General features: G+C 42.6%; 1 protein-coding gene across 4 annotated transcripts in view; it reads right to left on the bottom strand.

Annotated features, from left to right (window-relative positions):
- Positions 1-21999, bottom strand: part of Prdm10 (PR/SET domain 10) — a 64741-nt gene extending 42742 nt beyond the window's left edge. For all 4 annotated transcript variants that reach the window (XM_036193360.1, XM_036193361.1, XM_036193364.1 and 1 more), the window contains exons 1-6: positions 21811-21999; positions 19193-19357; positions 16487-16546; positions 7940-8147; positions 5979-6220; positions 3528-3731 (exon numbers count right to left, since the gene is read on the bottom strand). In XM_036193360.1, the coding sequence (XP_036049253.1) occupies positions 3528-3731; positions 5979-6220; positions 7940-8147; positions 16487-16546; positions 19193-19357; positions 21811-21879 (948 nt within the window). In that variant the 5' untranslated portion in view covers positions 21880-21999. The remainder of the gene's footprint in view (positions 1-3527; positions 3732-5978; positions 6221-7939; positions 8148-16486; positions 16547-19192; positions 19358-21810) is intronic.
- Positions 22000-22421: the final 422 nt, after the last annotated feature.

Here is a 22421-nt window from a genome sequence, read left to right as displayed (position 1 = left end):
TGTCACACTCCAGCACCCAACAGCCTTGCTGAACTAGTACTAGCAGCCTGCACATCACTTCTGAACAGTCCCTTAGGCTCGCCTTACTTCCTACCGGGCCCAGTGACTTGTAAACAATTGCTAGGCAATGCAAGCAAAGCCCCCAAACCTGTCATTTCCCTCAAGAATAGAGTCAAGAATAGAAATTTCAAAGCAAAACAAGGTTGGTGAGCATCTGCAGACTCTCACTAAGGCACCAAGCAGAATCGTCCGAAAGTTCCTGATGGTTTGATCAGAGACCACATTAATTTCTATGCACCATTCAACTCTAGAGAAATTCAAACAAAGGGAAAGTGCAGTGTCCAGACCTGCAGACAGGAGCAGTGATATGGAAAAATATCCCAAAAGCAAGAGTGTGATACTTACTTTGAAAGTATTTCAGGGTGTCCAAGATGGTGGGATAGCCTGTAATCCCAGCACTGGGGAGACTGTGACAAGATAGCCAGTCAGTTTGAAGACGGCATGGGCTACATAGTGAGTTCCAGGCCAGCCAGACCTACATAGTGAGACCCTGTCTTTAAAGAAAAGGACTTGGGGCTAAGTGTGCCTTGTTATTCATGTACCAGTGGGACATAATTTGTAATTGAATTCTAATCAAATATAAAGTAGCTTCTTTGATAATGATGAAGTAATCATTTTATTGATTTTGTGAGGGGACTGTAATAGAAAAATTGACAACAATTTTCTTAATGGAGCATCTTGAAAGCTGTTATGTTTTAGAGCCAGGAAATACAGTACTACTGTATTCTAATATATCTAGCTTATCTTTTTTCAGAACTGTTTCCTCAGATTAACTGAAGGATTTGTCTCACTTGGACAAGAATATTTTTTGTATCAATTCAGAAATATTCATACTATACAAGTACTGTAATTCTGTAATCAAAGTCTCTGTTTTATTCATTCACTCATTTTTTTCATTTTTATTTATTTATTTTCATTTACTCATTTATTTATGTGTTTGTGTGTGTGTGTGTGTGTGTATGTGTGTGTGCATGTGTGTACACCTGTATGTACACCTGTATACAAGTGCAAGGAAGGATATGTGTGCAACAGAGGTCAGAAAAGCCCTCAGGAGTCGGTTCTATCTTACCGCCTTGTGGATCCAGGGACAGAACTCAAGTCATTAGGCCTGTGTGTAAGTGCCTTTCTCTACCTGCTGAACAATCTCACAGGCCCTGGTATCTGTTTTCTGTCTGTCTGTCTGTCTGGTTGGTTGGTTGGTTGGTTTTGGTTTTTCAAGACAGGGTTTCTCTGTGTAGTCCTGGCTGTCCTAGAGCTTGTTCTGTAGACCAAGCTGGCCTCAAACTCATAGAGATCTATCTGCCTTTGCCTCCTGAGTGCTGGGATTAAAGGCATGCACCACCACTGTCCTGCTTGGTGTCTGTTTTTCTAAAACCTTCATCTTTGTTATACTTTACCCATTTAGTTTTGCTAATTTAAACTAACAAAGATAGTAACTCATATTTTGTCTTCTACGATGTTGAGGATTCAACCTAGAATGTTATACACAGTAGGCAAGCATTCTCCACCAAGATATAGCTTGAACACTTTAAGCATTTTTCAAATTATTGAGAAATTATTTTAACATGTCTTTGCTATTTGTTTCTTCCAAATAAGGTCTCTTCCTGCATTTCTCCATAGGAATCTAGTGAGGCTGAATTGTGAAAAATACTCTGCCTGTTTTCACATCTAAACATGTACACTGTATTATAAAGATTTCCATTTAATTGCTTCCATTCTATCTGTTTTTGTTTGTTGGTTGATTGATTGGGATCTTTCTTTCTTGTTTTTTTTTTTTTTTTTTTTTTTTTTTTAGGCAGGGTCTCCCCCATGTAGTTCTGGCTGGCCTATAACTAGCTATGCAGACCAGTCTGAACTCTGCCTTCTAGTGCTGAGATTAAAGGCATGCACCACCACACCCAGCTTTTTTTTTTTTTTTTTTTTTTGGTAGTGCTAGGTATCAAACCCAGTGTATTGCTTATGCTAGGCAAGTACTCTACCACTGAGCCAGATTCCCCAGCCTTGGTTCTCAAGAACACAGAACTGGGGATGCAGCTCAGTGGTTCTATACCCAGCACCCAGAGAAGAGGGGATGGAGAGAGAGTGAGCAAAACGGGATGTCCACAACTAAGAAACATTCTTTTCAGGCCTTTTTCCTTATTATGTGTGTGTCCACACCTGTAATCCCAGCAGCTGGAAGGTGGAAGGAAGGAGGGGATGAGGAGTTCAAGGTTACCTCTTAGCTATGTAGCGAGTCAGAAGCCAGCCAGAGAGCTACATAAGGTCTGTCCCTTAAAGGTGTGGATACAAAGGGTACAAAGCTGGGGGAGGGAGAAGCAGGCAGCTCTGAAGAGAGTTAACTGGGGGGAAGGGGGGAGAGTGGGAGTGACAATGACCAAAAGACACTGCGGGGACTGTCAAAGGGTTAATTAATAAAAGTGCTGTTAAAGACCCTAATGCGAACAAACACAGTTCTGTGTCAACTGAGCACAGTGGAAGATGCCTATAATAACAGTACTAGGGAGACTAAGACTGGGAGAGTCTTAATTTAAGGCCAGCCTGAGCTGTGCAGGGAGACCTCACAGGCTGGGGTGTAGCTGAGGAGGTGACTGCTTGCCTGTCACTTACAGATACACAAACTCAACCCCCAGAAGTGGAAAAGAAAAAAAAAAAACAAAAAAGCAAAACCAGAATGTTCACTTACATACAGAATCGTAGCACAATTTTTATTATGTCATTGAGTTCATAAGTAAGTAAATTCTAACAATTATCCTCAAAAAATTATTCCTGAAATCAGAAGCCAGCACATAGAATTATTTGAGAAAGTTAAGATGCTAGATAAAGAAAAGGAATCTTAGACATACGTCTGAATTTCATTTTACAAAATCTCCCATTTCCCAATTCTTCCTTAGTACATACAATGGCACTGGCGACTTCAGTTACCCCATCACCATCGCCAGCCCCCCTCCCCCCGCAGTTACAAGGCACCTTCCCCATGCTCAATGCCTTGCTGTAGGCCTTTGATGAACACAACAGTGACCTATTTTCATTCTTTTTTGTTGACAGGATTATTAAAAGTATTCAGTGCACAGTACAGTCAGCCCTGCTTATTTGGGGTTTCACCAACTACAGAATGAAAATATATGAATAAAATCATTATCCATACTGAAGTAAAGATTTTGCTTGCCATTATTCCTATACATTAAGTATAATGACTATTTATACAGCATTTGTTTTGCAGGAGATATTATAAATAGTCTAGAAATTATATGAAATGTATGGGATAACAGTCATGGGCTCTATGCATATACTTATATAAGAGACTTGAGCATCCACAGACTTTTGTAACTGTGGGGAGAAGGGTCATGGAAGCAAAAGGAAGGCTGAAATCACTCAATAAAAGAAAGACAAACCAGCAAAGGACCCTTTTATAGGAAAGAGCCCTCATCATCACTGGTTAGCAGGCTGCTGTGGATCCAGTTCTGTACCTTCAGTTCCTGCTTGGGCTCCACGTTCTTTATTGTAGTATAATACACATGATGGCCATACTGATAAGCTACCAGGTTCTGTTCCAGGTGGTTCTGGGCTGGGCGCACAAACATCATCCAGTTACAAAGGGTCTCATCAGACAACTCAAACCACAGGTCTTCATGCAAATCCCTGTCTTTTCTGTCTCCTTTATCAAGAGAAACCTGTAACCAAAGAGAAGGTAAGCTGAACTGAAGGTCTCTAGGAAGGCAATACACATTTGTAACTGCTGAGCTGTCCCTCCAGCACTGATGGGCTATACTTTTCTTTTAAATATGTTTTTATCTTGTTTTTATGCGTGTGCCTGAGTGTTTGTCTGTGCACCAAATACACGCAGGAGCCCACAGAGGTCAGAAGGAGCACCAGATCCCCCAGAAGTGTAGTTATAGATGACTGTGAGGGGCCATGTAGGTGCTGGGAACAAAAGCCTGCTCCTCTACAAAAGCAGCAAGTGCTCTTAACAACTGAGTGGTACTCCACCACTGCCATTCCCTGTGAACTATTCTTTTAAAAAAAATTATTTATCTTTACTTTATGTGCATTGGTGTGAAGGTGTCAGGTCTCCTGGAACTGGAGTTACAGACAGCTGCAAGCTGCCATGTAGGTGCTGGGAACTGAACCCAGGTCCTCTGGAAGAGCAGCCAGAGCTCCTAACCGCTGAGCCATCTTCCAGTCCCATATGAACTATTCTTTAACACAAAGAATGCCACAGGTCAGACCCATTCCCATACTGAAAAGTGTCTCATTGGAACCATTCCAGCACACACAGAGTACATGCAGCCACAGGCTTCTCCATATTCTAGTTAAAGTCTTTCTTTTGGATACAGGGTCTGGATATGTAGTCCAGGTTACCCTGGAATTCACAATCCTCCTGCCTCAGCCTTACAACTGCTAGGATTATAGTTGTGTATGCCACCACACCCTGCTCTAAAGTAAAAAATTTTTTTCAGCTAGGTTCACATGTAGCCGGCTGCAAACTCACTGTGTAGCCAAGAATGACCTTGAACTCCTGATCTTCCTGTCTTTCCCTCTTGAATGCTGGGATTACAGGATAGATGAGCACTGGACTATGTAAGCTGCATCTCCAGCCCTCTACCATCATTTTGTTCAGAATAGAAAATATAGTTGGGCGTGGTGGCATGTGCCTTTAATCCCAGCACTTAGTAGGCAGAAGTAGGTGATCTCTGTGAGTTCGAGACTAGCCTGGTCTACATAGGGAGTTCCAGGACAGCCAGGGCTATATAGAAAGACCCTGTCCAAATAAATAAATTAAGTAAGTAAATAAAAGAGAAAGTACACCAAAGTCTCTATAAGAATAACTAATAATAAATAAATAAACAAAATGAATGAATGAATAAAATAAAATTAAAGAAAAAAATACACAGAGGCCTATGTTGAGAGTTTAATTTTGTGTCCCCTGCCCCCAGCTCCAAAAAATGCATTTGGGAATCCTAGAACTCTGATTCCTCAGAATGTGACTACACTTATGTCAATACCTTAAAGAAGGGATTAAGTTACCATGGCACTATCAGGGAAGACTGTAATCCAGTAAGAGGAAAATGAACCCAAACATGGGGGTAGAACCTGTGAGAACATGTCAAGGTGACAACCTTTGGGAGCCCAGAAGAGACTCTGCTGAAACCTGCCCTGCCCACACCTTGATCTTGGCCTGGCAGCCTTCAGAGCTTTACGAAATACAGTTCCATTATTTAAGGTATCTACCCAGCAGGTGTATGCAGAGTGCACATGTGTGTTCATGCATGTGTAGGCCAGAGGGTAGATACACTGGGTATCTTCCTCAATAGCTCTTTATTTTATTCACTAAGGCAGTGGACCTTAGTGGACTTAGTGGACTAAGGCCTGTTGTTCAGTCTAGCTAACTAGCTCCAAGGACCCCGGCTCTACCTTCAGATTACTGCAGGTGGGTCACCATACTGTCTAGGCTTTTTATTATTATTTACTATGTGTGTGTGAGTGTTTTACCTGAATGTATGTCTGCATACCACGTGCATGCCTGGTGCCCATGGAAGCCAGAAGAAGGCACTGGATCTGGATCCCCTAGGACTGGAGTTTCAGATGTTATGAGCTGCCATATGGGTGCTGAGGATCTGAACTCTGTCCTTGTGCTTGCATGGCCAGTGCTTTATTTCCCCAAGCATCCTGTGATGTTTTAGGATGGAAGCCCAGCATATTACTTCTAGCTCCCAGGAACTACCTATCGCCAAATGATCATACAATGCCTCAAGCAACCACTGTTACCGCCTCTCGGTTTACTGAGGACAGAGAGCAAGCTTCCATTTAAGCAACTTAAAACATGACAAACTACTAGCAGCTAGTATGAAATGGAAAGAAATGAGTACCTCTTGGCAAGTCTTAATGGAACAAGTGAAGTGGGAGAAAGCCTGAGTTACCTTGAGATGAATGTAGCAGTCTTTCAGCTCCGACCCCCTGACCAGAGGCCCCTCCACAGGGCCAAACTGGGTGCGCTTGGGAATCCGCCTCTTGGAGAACACTCCCCCAAGAAACCTATCTATGTAGAGGACCAGAGGCAGACTTGCTCTCGCCCGAGTGAGCACAGGACGGTTAGGGATCGGATGCAAGGGGCCATGCTTTGGGCACACAGAAGAATGCGCATTATTACACTCTTCACACCCTGCAAGAGAAAGAACGCTTGAAGAAAGTCAAATGCCTCAAAGCTTCTTGTTCCAATGACATCCCAAACTTACCTTTTCAGGCCAAACTTCAGTTGATTCCACTGGAAGGCATCACCTTCCATAGCCCAGTAAGAATGCTGTAATCCCCCCTAAAATCATGCTAATCTCCTTAAACTTGCTAAAAGTAATATGTAAGTTATGATCTATCTCCCTGCTGGATAGTGGTTCAAACAGTGGACACAATTTACAAATCAATTCTGAGGAAAAAATGCAACAGCTGTTGGGGGATCAACCCTGACAATACTGTTTAATCCACTTCCTCCCAGGGAGTTTGAGAAGCTGTAACATGGGGACAGTCTAAGGCTAACAGAGTGCTGTCCACTTCAGGGTGCAAGGCCGGAGGATGCTAAATTAAACATCACCAGGATCCCTTTATTACCAGACAGCACCATTAGTCTAATCCTGGAGGGACATGCATTTCCAACTCATGCTGAATCCTCCATTTGCCTCAAGCCAGGCAAGTTCCCTCCCTTTGCTAGAAGAACCCAGAAGATATACTCAGGGCCTCACATCAGAATAACCAGGCCAAACAGAGTTCATACTCATCATGCCCCACCCCCTCTGGCTATGTGGTGACCTGGTTTAGGTATTCACAATTTCTACAATTTTCAAGTAATGGAGAGTGACTTTGTATTAATATTTATAAGATAAAGTAGGTTTCAGTGCATTTGATTAAGGAGTTGCCTTGAAAACTTGAGAATTCAAAGAAAAACAAAATGAAGTTCTTTGTTACGTGGGGCTGAGTATCGGCCCCACACAGACAAGCTTTACCAACGCACAGAGAAGGCTTGTGAGGGGAGTGCAAAGCCACACCTCTAAAGAGCCTGGGTCACTCAAGTGAATGGGGTCAGTCTTTGCCACATGGACACAGAAACCCACAGAAAGAAAACAATGAGTTGGGAGGTAAACACAGAAGGCCACTTTAGGGTGGGGGCAGCCACCCAGAGCTAGAGTCCAGCTCTCCAAGGCGCTCAAAGTTACGACCTTGAGAAAGAGGCCAACCTATAAAGGCTATAGAGTGCATCTGTACTCAGTGCCTGGGAACATGTAAGCATTCTTAAGTGATTCCCTGAAAGAGACAAGCAGCACAGTGCAAAGACCTGACCTAGGCCAACTCACTGTAGCAACTTAAGCCCTGGTGTGGACGCCCTGTTGCCCACTCACTTGACCCTGGACAGGCACCTAACCGTTCTGGGTTTCAGATTCTTTTTTTTGTTTTGTTTTGTTTTTGTTTGTTTTGTTTTGTTTTGTTTTTTGTTTTTCGAGACAGGGTTTCTCTGTAGCTTTGGAGCCTGTCCTGGACTAGCTCTGTAGACCAGGTTGGCCTCAAACTCACAGAGATCCACCTCCCTCTACCTCCCGAGTGCTGGGATTACAGGCGTGCGCCACCACCGCCCGGCTAAAACTTTTTTTTTTCCTGGACCTGAGGACCGAACCCAGGGCCTCGCACTTGCTAGGCAAGCGCTCTACCACTAAGCTAAATCCCCAACCCCAGATTCTTTTTATCAATAAAAACAAAAGCAATGGTCATGACCTCCCTCCCAGGGATGCTGGGAAGACAAAGAGAGATGATGTGCCAGTAGATGGGATGGACAATTACTGTGCACATGTCTACACTCACGCACATCTTCCTGGGAGAGTCCAGGGCCTGTACTTACACAAATCATGGGGGTCAAAAGGCCGGGGTGGGTCAGGCTGCCAATCATCCACATCGGTGTCTTCAGCATCCTCTTCCTCCTCTTCCTCTGTATCCTCATCCTCATCTTCTTCCTCTTCCTCTTCCTCTTTTGCATCTAGTCTGGCAATTGGGTTCTGCAGAGTTGCCAGAGGGTCGGAAGCATCCACACTCTCGATGGAAGGCAGCACCTGGTTATGTACAAGTAATGAGGCTTGGGCAGAAGCTTAAGGGATAAAGCAAGCAGGCACCTCTCTTAAGTCAACTGGGACCCACATACATGCATGACATACATACACTGGAAGAATATGTTTTTCACGCTAGCTCCTTCCAAGACTTTGAAAAAACGGCTTCTGTTCATAAGTTGCAAGGAAAACTTTAACTCCCTCTCTGATGTCTAATGTCCTTATCTTTCAAGCTCAATCCTCCCACCTCACCTTCTGTCTCACATCTGGGCAGACTGAGAAGCCTTGGTCTCTCTCTGACACACACAGGTTCAATCTAGTTTGAATTTGAATCTAACAGGTTAAATCTAGTTCCTCTCCTTGCTGGCCTAAGTCATTTCACATTGGCTTAATGGACCTGCCCTACCTCCCCAGAGACTTCAGGTGCACACACAGCATCTTCCCATTGCCTCCTTCAGAGATGCGTGTGGGATCTTCAGCCGTCATATATAAATGAAATCTGGGGCAAGGGCCCCTCCTTCCTTCTAGAAGTGGCTACCATGCAGGGAAGTGAATATATGGTTTCTTCAATTACTTTGCTTGTCTAGAAACTTGTGTGATGCACACATACATATGTGAATGAGTGGGCATGCATATGTGGGGGTCAGATATAAACGTTGAGTTGTTATGCTGGTTTGGTTTGGTTTTTTGAGACAGATTTCACTGGATAACCACCTTGGCTGTCCTAGATCTCACTCTATAGCCCAGGCTGGCCTCAAACTCACAGAGATGCACCTGCCTCTGCTTCCCAAGTGCTGGGATTAAAGGCCTGTGTCATCACTGCCTGGAGAGTTGTTATTTTCTTTAATCACTCATCTTTTTTAAAAATTATGTATATGTACATGAATGCAGGTGCCCACAGAGGCCAGAGATGCTGTATCTCCATGAAGCTGGAGATATAGGTGGTTATGAATCACCTGATGTGGGTGCTGGGATCTGAACTTGAATTCTCTGGCAGAGTAGTATATACTCTTAGCCACTGAGCCATCTCTATAGCCCCACTTTCTTTTTGAGGCAGGGTCTATTACAGAACCTGGAGCTCATTAATTCGGCTGCACCATGTGGCCAACAAGCTCCTGGTATCTATTTGTCTCTGGCCCTGCAGCGCTGGGGTTACAGGCACTCACTACCATTCCCATTTCTGTGTGTTCTGAGAGCTTTTTTTCCCCACTGAGCCACTGGCCCAGCCCTGCTTATTACCTGTCGGAGACAGAATTACTATGCTGCCCGGTAAGCTCTCCAAACCCCTAGACTCAAGTGGTCGGTCCTCCTGTCTCCTGAGTAACTGGGACTACTTATTTCAGCTTCATGTTTTGTTTTGTTTTGTCCTGTCTTCAGTGCTAGGAAGGGAGCCCAGAGCTTTCTACACACTCGGCAAATGTTCTACCACTAAGCTGCATCCCCACTCCACTTTAAAACTAAATACAGGGTATAACGAGTTGGTGCAACTTCATAGCTGAGAGCTCTCCTGGGAAACCCTCGGAGAAGATTAAGTGTTTTGAAAAGAGTGAAAGGGATGAATGTTCATTTCCTTGTGCTCAAGTCAATGTTGCAAATAAGCAAACACTTAGGTGACATACAGGATCAAAGGTGCTCGGCACACATGCAGATAACATAAAGAGCCCCACAAAATGAGTGTTAAAGCGTCACAGACAACCTGACCATATTCAACCCATGTCCTTCTCAGTCATGGAACCATTTAACGTTCCCTCTGCCCTCTTCTCTATCTTCCCACGTGCTGCTTTCCTCTGTTAGGATGCTGTTCCCTCATCTGCCTTCGAAATGCACCGTGTTCCAGTTCCCCAACAAGCCACATCTGGTGCCCTGAGCCTCCTATGCTCTGAAAATCTACTGCAGTTGGAGCTGGAATCTAGTTCTCCAATAGCTCTGGGCCTCATTTCCTCCTGGGGCAGCCAGAACACTTGGGAACAGCCTAATGACATCTCCCTACACACACCTTTCTGTCAGAACCTGGGCCTTTCCCCTGGGACTCAGGAGAAAAGTCTAAACTTTCACATGACACAAATATTCAAGGACTCAAAACCCCTAATTCACCCATCATCTCTCATACAGCCAGACTTCCAGCTGATCATCTCGCCTGCTTATCCCCTCGTGAATTACATGTCTGTGAATGCAGCATCAGTCCACACTTAGCATATATGACAGCCACCTTCCCACAGCAAACTTAACTAGGACTTAGAGATACTGGGTCATTCTCTACTCATTCTCTGTCCTCCGAACTTCAATAGTTGATGTTTACTTACGTGGGGATTTGCATTGATCTCCAGAGACTTTCATTTTATTATCCTGTTTTGGGGTTGTTTTTGTTTATTTGTTGACACAGGATCTTAATTAGTCCAGGCTGGCCTTGAACTAGTTTATGCAGCCAAGATGACCTTGAATTTCTGATCCTCCTGCCTCTACCTCCCATGTGGTAGGATTACAGGCTCGTATTATCTTGCCCAGTTTCACAACTTTTATTTGTTCTTCTAGCATACCCAGATTTTATAGATTCTCAATTCTAACATCTCATGCCTTTACCATCACTCACAGTCTCGCCAAACACCACCTACTTTGTCCACAATTAGGCATTTTCGTGGGTGGGGGGAGGCAGAGGTTGAAACAGGATTTCTCAGTGTAGTTCTAGCTGTATTGGAACTCACTCTGTAGACCAGGCTGCCTCAAACTCTGAGATCCAACTGCCTCTGCTTCTGAATTGTTGGGATCAAAGGCGTGCGCCACCACCAGCCACCACCCAACAATGATTAGGCAATTCTATGAGAGTCCATCTTGCCTCTCTAGCCACTCCTGAGAGAGGAGAACAGGCTCTAGAGTCAGTCAAAGAATACAGTCCTGGCCTCACTTGAAAGTTACTAAACTTCTGACCGCAGCTTCTTCATTTAGGAAGTGAACACGTGAATCAAAACTACGATAAAGCTTAAGTGAAACAGGGCCTGGAAGAGATGGCTCAGCCAGTGACATGCTTACAGTTTAAGTATGAGGACTTGAGTTGGGATCCCGAGTTCAGCGATTAAGAGCACTTGCTGCTCCTGCAGAGGCCCCTGACTCATTTCCCAGAACCCAGATGGAAGCTCACAACCATCTGTAACTCTAGTTCCAAGGGATCCAACACCCTCTTCTGGCCTCTGTGGACATATAAGAACATAGTGCACATCCATACATTCAGGCAAAACACCCATGCACATAAAATAAAAATAAATAAATCTTTTAAAAAGGCTAGGTACAGCAGTATGCACCTGAAACTTCAGTGTTGGGGGAGGAGGCAGGGAATCTGGAAGAACCCCAGAGCTCACTGGCTAACCAGCTTAGGGGTAGGGTAGTGAGATGGCGCAGGAGCTAAAGTGTTTCTTTGCAAGCCTGGTAACCTGAGTTCAATCCTCAGATCCCACAGTATCTTCTGACCTACACACCCCACAACATGGAGGAAAGCAAATAAGAAAGACACCTAACATTGACCTCTGACCTCCACACATGTGCACTCACATATGAACACATGAACATGTACCACATGTAACACATGCATACACCACACATATATAGATAGATTAAGAGAAGCAATCTGTATGTAAGGACAGTAGTAAAATGTTTGGCACTTACCAAGTACCTAGTAATGGTAAGAGCATATTTTACATTTCTTCTTTTTGTTGTTGCTTTGTTCTGCTTTGTTTCAGTTCTAGCACTGGAATCCAGGACCCTATTCAGGCTAGGCAAGCACTACTTACTGACTTATGTTCCCAAGCCCTAGAGATTTATTGTTGTTCTTTTGTGCTTTTCCAGACCATGATTTTTTGAAGTTAGTCTTGCCATGTAGTTCAGACTGGCCTTCAACTTGTGAATCTCTTGCCACTGCCTCCTAAAATCTGGAATTACAGGTGTATGCTTCCACATTTGGCAACTTTCTTTAAGAGCCCCATGTAGCCAGACATGTTAACTTTAATTCTAGTACTCAAGAAGCAGAAGCAGGAAGATCTCTTTGAGTTCAAGGTTAGACTAGTCTATGTAATAAGTTCCAAGACAGCCAAGGATACATAGAGAGACCCTGTCTCAAAAATCAAAGAGAGCTCTATATGTTAGGATTTTGTACATGGGCAGCTTGGGGTCTTGTGTCATCAAGGGGCTCAAGTGACTGCGCACCAACCACACCCGCAAAAAGCAGGATGCAGACCCCCACCCCTCTCCCTGCACTCTCTCTGTTCCTGCTCTGCTCCCGCCATCTTCCTCTCTCTCCAGGCCTGGCTTCATTCTAATAAAGCTCTTTTTAACTCTGGTAGCCATGGCCCGTGACTTTTCCGCCAGTAACCAATGTCCGCCAACCCACCAGCGCCATTTTACCCGTCACTATATAGCTCAGAATGACCTCAAACTCATGAAACTTTTTGTTTTGTTGAACTCACAGAGATCCGCCTGCCTCTACCTGCCGAGTGCTGGGATTAAAGGCGTGTGCCACAAGCACCCAACTGAACTCATGATTCTTGTCACCCCCTCCCAAGTAGCTGGGACAACAGACATATATGCACCCGCATGCCTGGCCTGCATGTGTTTTAACATGCATTCATTTAACCCAAAAGCCTATTCTTTTCACAACATTCCCTGTACCTCAAGGCCTTTCAGAAAGGGGGGCGAGGGGAATCAGAAAGGGGGTTTCTGGCAGTGCAACTCCTCACCCTCCTCAGCACAACTTGCAAGGAAGCAACTTCATTCCCACTCATCACCTCAAGCAATTTACTACACTGCCCTCTACTCTCGGCTCTTGAACCCGAGATGCTGGTGTTAGTGATGAATGTCATCACACACCGAACCACAGCACACATAACCCTCTGCTCCTTGTAAATTCTTCATCTCTCTGCAAAGCCCACCAAAAAGATGCACTCGACAACTCAGAGTAATTCTAAAGCTCCAAGTTTTCTCAATAGATATGGCTATGAGAACTCTGGTTCAGCAAAGCTGCTGCTGGCTTCTCAGAGCTGCTGAGAAAGCTGACATGACAAGTGTATCGGCACCCTTTCCCTTTCCCACGTTTCTGCATTAGCTTTGAGGACTGGTGCTCAAGTAGACATGAACACAGAATACCAACCTGAAGCACAACCACTGTGGAAAAAGCAGGAGAAGCATCAAAGACCATTCCCGGGTAAGAACTGTCTATCTGTAGATAGCACAGACCTGAACACACAGTGGGCTGCTCTGCAAAGTAGTGTAATTCAAATTCACCTGCTATTTACTGAGCACTAGGTAAGCGTCTAAGTTCCACTGAGATGAGGTATGTTATCGGCCCCTAAACTGCAGACATGAAATTCAAGTTCTGCCACAACTTGGTTTTTCCACTATGTCACAACAGCCCCTGTGGAATTTAGTCTATTCAAGGAAGGCAGCAGAGGAGATAAACACCCCCTACTTCACCCCTCCTTGAATACCAGGCAACAGGCTAACTATGCATGCTCCTGGTAATGGCCAGGCAGTGGGTAAGTGACCAGTGTGTGCCTGATTTACACAGAGGAAAAAAAAAATTAAAACGAAGCTGTTAAGTCCTGTACATTTCAACCACTACACAATCAAGCACAGTGAAAGGAAAAAGAATTTGCTAAACTTGCTGTATACTTTCTTCCCACTTAATGGCACCCTGTGATTAATTCCAAATCTACCCAATGCATTTCAGGACACGATTCATCTGAGAAGTGAGACAGGAAACGACACTGGACAGCAGTGAGTATGACAGAATGCTTTGTGACTCCCACTGAGCCCAATTATCAGGGAAGCATGTTTTCTTCTCTGCGTGTGGGGAGTCCCACATGCTCACTTTCGGGAATAAAGAGGAGTGGGCGCTTCCACATCTACACATCACTGGTACCTCTCCTAAAGACAAAGGAATGAACACACAAGAAGATCTCCCCATCACCAAAGACAAAAACAAAAGCTTTCCATTAAGGCAGAAAGAAAGATGTAGCTCAGTGGTACAGTGTGTGCTCCCCTTGTACAAGGACCTGAACTTGATCCCAGAATGAAGAAGAGGACGGAGGAAAAACTCAAGCAAGGCTCTAAGCCAACTACAGTCACACTAACTTATAATGCCATGGTTCACAGTGCTATCTAAGTACAACTTTCCTTTCATACAAAACATCAAAGGACCAGATTGTTTCTGGAGATTAGAGAAGATGAAGGGCCCTTTGAGGTGCAAATGGAAACAGACCCATCAATTAAAACATGCCTCAATAGTAAAACAACAGAACACCATTTGTCTATCAGATTGGCAAAATTTGAAAAGAATTCAAATATACCAGTGGCAGAATGTCGAAAATGGGCATTCTCATATAGTTGACAAGAATATAAATTTCTTCAATAACCCAGACGCATTTTACAAAGAACTGTCAAAACTGTTTTCTTAAACAAGGTATGGTAGCTCACACCTGTAATCCCAGACCATGAGAGGCTGAGGCAGGAGAGTATCATATTTGAGACCAGCTTAGGCCACACAACTAAGACACTGTCTCAAACAAACACACTGTTTTCTTACTCACAAGGACAAATCTCAAATGCATTAAATAGAGCAATGTAACAAACTTCAAACCTCATATATGTCCCATTTAGACTCAAAACACCAACCGATCTCCCACCCTCTTTACCTCTCACTAGATTACCGTGAAACAAAAACTACACACACACACACACACTATATATATAGGCTGTCATCTTGAAATAGTCCAATGTGTATATTTATATATAATTACCTTTATAGTTTACATAGTATCACTTCTAAAAACGTAACTATTCTTTAGTCTAATTAAAAATCCATTAGTGTTACTATTTCCCTCCTTTTTTAGACTTAGCTTTATCTAATCAGGATCCAAATGAAAATCATGTACAGCATTTACTGATACATCCGAATCTGTTAGTTCCCCTCCTCTTCTTTTCCCTTGCAATTTATTTGTGGGAAAAGTCAGGAGACATAGCTCAGTGGTAGAATTCTTACACAAACTAAAACAAAACAACAACAACAAAATCCAAACAGGTTATCTGGCTTGGATGTAGCTCCACTAATACAATATGTGTGTAGCATGCGCAGAAGCCTTGGGTTTGATCCCCAGGACACACATTGAGTGTGATGGTGCATGCCTGTAATCTCAGTATACGGAAATAAAGGCGAGCAGATCAGAACTTTAAAATCTCCTTTTGCTACATAGTGAGTTCAAGGCCAGCAGCTTAGAATACAGGAGATCATCTCCACAACAAAATAAGCAAAACAAAAAACAAAAACAAAAACAAAACAAAATAAAAAGACCCCAGGCCATTTCTCCTGGAGTCCATCGGCTAGATTTCTCATATGTCTTTTGACTCATCCAGTTTGTCCACTGTGCATGCTGTCAGTTTTAGAACACCCTTTGGTCATATTCGGGTTTGATTTGCTGGGATGAACACTCCACCTAATATGACACAATAGGAAGTATACATCTCTAGGAGGCACATAGAGACAGTCACCTCTCTTCCATCATAGGAAAGCTGAGGTCCTAGCTACCATCTGGTTTGTCCATCAAAACACTCCTCATCAGTCTTTTTCAGGCTACTACTGTTGACAGCAGCCACCCCAAACCATACTTCACTAATTGGGGGATGAAAAGGGTGCTGTGTTTATTGTCTGGAAAAGAAATTTCTCTTTCAAGTAACTGATGAGGAACTCCTCGAGAGTGTCCACAGTGACAGGCTTGCCAGCTTTCAGAGGATATGGTGGTGTGCCTATCTTTGTCTCTGTTCATCTCTGTCTCTCTCTCTTCCTGCCTCTCTCCTGAGACAGAACCTAGCTATATAGCTTAATCTGACTTAGAACCTGTGACTCTCCAGTCTCTGCCTCCCAAGTACTGGTATTATAATGACACCAGGTCTGCCCTCCATCAAAAGACACTTTCAAAACTCATGCCATTCTTCTACTGGAAACATGAACAAATATCCTGTTTGTCTGATACAAAGACTCACTATTTGACCCAGGCTAGTCTTGACCAGGTGGGTCAGCCAATTGTCCTGTCTCATCATCCCCAGCAGTATGTGCTTACTTCTTACAACTTCCTGAACCAATCACTTCTTACTAGCAGGCTATTCCAATACACTCATGCACTGTGTTAGTATTATGGTCTGTTTTGCTTTGTTTGCATTAAAGAGGTTAGATAATGTACATTAAAAAATAAATAAATAAAAAATAAAAATAAAAAACCACTCAAGATGGCATAGGGGTAGAAGGACCCTGCAGGAACATGACAGCCACTCTATACTCCCAAATGGCACAAAGGATTTTTTATTACCTGTTGAGCTGTGGCATCCTGTTGGACATAAGCTACCTGAGTTGGATCTGTAAACAGAGTCTGGAGGAAAACAAACAAACATATCAGTAGATCTTAGACTGCTCACCCACACAGGAAAAAAATCACTCTGCTAAGCACCAACGTGGGAGAGTTATCTTGACTCATAGCTGGTAATCCTTCATTAATACAGAGATACAGACAGTATTCTTGCACTTGCCTGGAGTCTTTCATTCAAAAGGCTCCAGAGATTGAATAAGCAGCCATCCCAAAAGACTAACATCCTTCAATATTCTACTCTCAAGCAAAGCCTTTCTGGAGGTTGACTGTCACTGCTAATTAAAAAGGCATGACATGGAAACATAAAAGACATGCCATTTACATTGAACCCTGCTCACAGAGTCAATAGAGATGGATTGAGAGGTAGAAACACAGAGGAGTATCAGGAACACGGGTTTTAAGCTTTTACAATATGAACATACGTTTTTCATTAGAAAAGTAGAAAGAGAAGCTGGAGAGCTGGCTCAGAGGTTAAGAGCACCGACTGCTCTTCCAGAGGTCCTGAGTTCAATTCCTAGCAACCATCTGTAATGAGATCTGATGCTCTCTTCTGTATACATAATAAATATATAAATCTTTAAAAAAAAAAAAAAAAGCAGAAAGAACATAAATTGAATATACAGCCCACAGGCTCTTTTTTTTTTTTTTTTTTTTTTTTTTTGGTTTTTACAAACAGAATTTCTCTATGGAGCCCTGACTGTCCTGGAACTAGCTCTGTAGAATAGGCTGGCCTCCAACTCACAGAGATCCTCCTGCCTCTGCCTCCCAAGTGCTGAGATTACAGGCCACCACCTGGCCACTGGTTCTGTTTTTGTTTGTTTGTTTGTTTGTTTGTTTGTTTGTCTTTTACTAAAACCAGCAGGTATAATAATAATGATAATAAAGAAATTTAGTCATTATAAACACATAATAACTAAAGAAGGAAAATGTCCATACTGTTACAGCTAAGATATGGTTAGTATGTGCAATCCAGAAAAAGTCTCTTTTCTACATCGTTTGAAAGAATTTAATTTGCCCAAGACTTTGGTAAACCTATGGGACTAAAATAAAAACTAAGCTACACAAAGAAACCCTGTTTGGGGAAGGGGAAGAGAAAAAAAGGAAAACTGGTTAAATCTGAATTCCAGTGAAGGAAAGTTAGAGGAAGTTGAAATTCCTTCAGTTTGACATTTGAAAAATTATCAAAATTCAGACATTTAGTAATATTATAATAAACTAGCAGTTAAGTACACAGGCCATCCTTTACATACACTGTCTGGTTATACTTTATTTTGTTGTTATTGTTTTCTGAGACAGGGTTTCTCTGCATTGCTCTAGCTAGTCTGAAACTCAAAGAGATCCACCTGCCTCTGCCTTCTGCTGGGATTAAAGGCGTGTGCCACCACCGCCCGGCTTGGTTGTACTTTAATACAGTTGGAGAAATAACACTAAGCCAAGACACTCCAAAAGGACCATGTGAGCATTTGGCAAGTTCATTTCTATATGAACTAGAAATGTGTTAGAAGGAAGGGAGTCTCATTTTTTCTCAGAAGTGATATGAGCCTCTTGATAAAATATTATACAAGGACAATTTTATGACAAGGATCATACTATAAAAATATGCATTTAAAAAAACCAAATGAAGCCAGGCAGGGTGGCAGGTGCTTTTCGTCCCAGCATTCAGGTGGCAGAGGCAAGCAGATCTCTGTGAGTTCAAGGCCAGCTTGAATTACAAAATAGTGAGTTCCAGGACAGCCAAGGTTATGTAGAAAAACCCTTGCCTCAAAAATAGATAGATAGATAGATAGATAGATAGATAGATAGATAGACAGAAAGATAGATAGACAGACAGATGGACAGGCAGACAGACAAACAGACAGACAGACAAATGCTGTTTAGGGGATGATATTACAGGCCACTGGTAGAGCATATACTTAGCATGCATAAAGGTCTAGGTTAAAATGCAATACAAAATGAAGAAATAATAGTAGTACAATGTGTTGCATACTTACTATATCCTCAGCCTTCCTTAGTTTGTGTGAGTATGGTAGTAAGGCCTGTGAATATGTACTGTAAATAACACACATATATGTATGGAGCACGTTATAAATACTTTGTACATTGTAAAGTGCCAACAATATTTGTGGAATATCTCTGTCACTCTTTTAGAAGCTCTAAGTCAGTGGCAAAAAGTAAAAGCCATATTGTAAAGCTTTTGTGAGAATGTGCCTTGGCTTCTGTTAGAGTTCTATAAACCAGTAAGTTACTAACCAATAACAGTATAAGCTGGTAGGACCCTTTGCTTGTACACTGAACTGAAATAATCTGGAGTCTTTCATAGAGTCAACTGTGATTTATCTAAACACTGTGTCGTGTGCAGAACACAATGCTTAGTCTGGACACTCAGGAAAGGTAACAAACTGATACCCACCTAACTGGTCACTGGGAAGAAAGCCTGACATGAGACTGGGGTTCTAACTCATTTTTGCACTCAACTGAAATAAATGAAACATCTCTTTCATTGCCAAGTTAGTTATATGCTCCTTGGCAGCACAAATCTTATCTGAATGTTTACTGAATCAAAACATCTAGGATAACAACTGACCCATGGCAAACATAAGTAATTAGTGTATTAATTAATAAAAAAGTCAAAACCAATCCTTCACATGCCTGTGCAGCTTCTACCGGGTGGATGTACACCAGTGTGTGCTCTGGACCGTCCACTGATGTGTAGGAGGCACCATCTGCTGTGTACACCACCTGCTGGGGTGGACGAACTTGGTCATCAGTGTATACAATCTGAGCCACAGTGCCAGCATCCGGAACAAAGTGCACCTGCGGGGAAAAGCAAGCATGTATGTAGCATCTATCCTTATAAAGCAAAATCAAGCTCACAAAGGCATATGGCCACCAAGCATAACTGAACTGAAATATCCCTAATGCAAGAAAAAGGAAGACCCACACTGAGCTAGAGACCAGAAGGCAGGATGCACGGACCTTGTCAGTAATTTACTGCTTAACATTAGAGAGCTGACTTGAATTCTTTCGCCTTAAAAACCCAATGCAAATAGATAACTTCTGGTGAGACAATTAATTGATCCTGGAAAAGCAACTGCAGATTCCTGCACGACACCACTGCCAAAATACAAAACACACATTGCTCTGTGATGTAGCCCTAAAAGCAATTGCTTTCAACACATCATAAAAATTCTATTGTATAATGGATAATGCTTTTCAGCAGACATATTAAAATAAGGTCACTTTTACTCCTACACGTTATTTGTGAAGGACATACTGCATGGAGGCACATCAGGAAATGTCACTGCATCAATGGGGGTGATGCAACTCTTCCCCGCTAGCTAAGAAAGAAGCTGAAAACCCTAATGAAGTACCGTTAAATGGTACTGGTCAAGTAGTTAGGCTGTCCCCAGGGAGATAATCTTCTGTGTCCTAATACCTAAAGAACTAAGAGCAAAACTGAATTGTATAAAAACCTCTCTGAGTGGTCAGCAATAGAAGATTGACTCTGAGGATCCAGCATGGCATTTGCCTGGTGCTTGATATGGAAAGTCTGCAGGCAGACAACCGAGCACTCATCTTGGTGGGCATCCTTGCTCCTTTTCTGACTTGGCCCTGGTCCTAATGTTTTTATGGCAGTTTTCTCCAATGGGAAATAATAGATTTCACAGATGACACATAAACTAACTTAATGCCCAGAAAGAATGCCAAAGGCCAAGTATAATTGAGGACCATAGGAATCCACAGATTTCCTGCTAGGTGATTAGTCTGTCTTCTGTATACATCAATTTACACCTGAAGATAAAGCACACACATGGGGGAATTAGGTTCACAAGGTATCTGCACAGCTTTCATTGTCGTAAGGAAATTCTGTGACTTCAGATTGATAATCTTATAATTTTCAGTTTTCTTATTCTTACCAAAGCTTTAAAATGGGGGAACAGATATTTTCCTCAAAAAAGGAGAAAGCTAAGCTTTTCCATTTGGTTTTCCTCATGGAGAGTCTATAAACAAGAATTTGCAGAACTTAGGAGCAGAAATGACTGGTAAGAAGGGGTAGAGTGGGGTATCCTGACCTCAGCTCCCCTACAGGCAAGGACCCTGGTCACAAAGGAACCTCACAAAGACATTTCTTTCTTTCTTTCTTTTTTTTAAAGACAGGGTCTCGGGCTGGAGAGATGGCTCAGAGGTTAAGAGCACCGACTGCTCTTCCAGAGGTCCTGAGTTCAATTCCCAGCACCCACATGGTAGCTCACAACCATCTGTAATGAGATCTGGCGCCCTCTTCTATGTACATAATAAATAAATAAATCTTTAAAGACAGGGTCTCACTATGTAACCCCAACTGGCTCGGAACTCACAAAGTTGACCAGACTGTCCTTAAACTCACAGAGCTCAATTGCTTCTGTCTCCCAGTGGGCATGTGCCACTACACCACACCTTTTACCTTCCTTTTGGATAAATAAAATATATAAAATCATGACAGTAGTTATCAAAACAGTTTCCATGAGAAAAGCAGTGTTCTGCTGAAAGTATCTCTGTGGAACCACTTTTCTCTGAATTTTAGGCTGCAACTTTTAAATCTTATTAAATAATCATCATTACTTATTATAGCATTGATTATATTGCCTAAATTAAGTAATATTTGCACATTTAAATATTTCAAGGTTAACGTTCTGATTTTGATAATGGTACTAGGATTACACAATTCAGTGAAAAATTAGATCAAAACCTTATGTTTATACTATTGTTTAAAAATGAGTTTATGGGCCAAGCATGCCCCCATCATCACTTGGGAGCAGAAGCAGGCAGATCTCTGAGTTTAAGGCCAGTCTGGACTATATAGAGAGTTCCAGGACAGACAAGACCCTATCTTAAAAGGGACGATAGGCCACTCACTTTATAAAACATCTTAGGCTTCATCACTCACGAAGAACTGAAACCCTACACTGGTTAATGTAAAAGAAGTCAGCAATAGTTTGAGGTTTTCAGGATCAATAGCACAGATAAAGGAGGGTAGTTAGACAGCGTCTACCAGTAAGGTGCACAGGTGAAGCCTACGGTGACCAATGAGTTCTTCTACCTCACAGGAGACCTGTCAGTGAAGCAAAGTGCTGATGCAGTCCAGCATCTCACAGCAAATTCTCACTTGGGCTCCCTCCCAAGCACTCTTACTACAGAGACAAAGACACTGGTATTTCTTTAGCTGTCAGCATCTACCCGAGTAAAACACTGCTGCCAGCAGTGAGCTGGAAGAGGCTGTGCTTCACCTGTGCAGTGTTCTGTTCATGATCCGCAGACGTCGGCCACACATGGGAGCTTTCATCTTTGGAGTCCATCTTCTCCTTGTTGGACAGCTCCAAGTCTGAGCCACCTACAGCAGCAGCACAGGACAACAGAGGACACTCATTTGTCTTGTACGTCCTATACACACATGTTCATGGAGGGTAGAAAGGTCTCTGCAGTGTGCCTGAGGAAACACAGGAAAGGTTTGAGTGGGTGGCTGCATTTTAGTAAGTTAGTTTCAACTGACAGAGGGGGAAAAGTTTCATTAAAAGGCAATACACTTAGGCAAAAGGGTATAAATAATGTTATTTGTGGCAATTATATAATGTATTGCATACCTACTATATTTTGGACAATCATTAGATGTATGTATATGTTTATACACATGCACTGTATATAGAATGTAACCCTCATTAAAAAAATTGAAGGCAATCTTAGTTCTTTTGAGAAAAAAATTTTCCACATATTAGCTTCAGGTAAATGATGGGCTTATTTATGCTCCAATCTGATTGCTGTATAGCCCAAGATTTTTCATGGTAGACATGACCTTGTATACCACTACCATTTCTAATCAAAATGAAGAGCAGAATAATGA

Source organism: Onychomys torridus, chromosome 7 (assembly GCF_903995425.1).
Source record: "Onychomys torridus chromosome 7, mOncTor1.1, whole genome shotgun sequence".
Lineage (NCBI taxonomy): Eukaryota > Metazoa > Chordata > Mammalia > Rodentia > Cricetidae > Onychomys > Onychomys torridus.
This window is presented reverse-complemented; position numbering and strand designations above follow the sequence as displayed.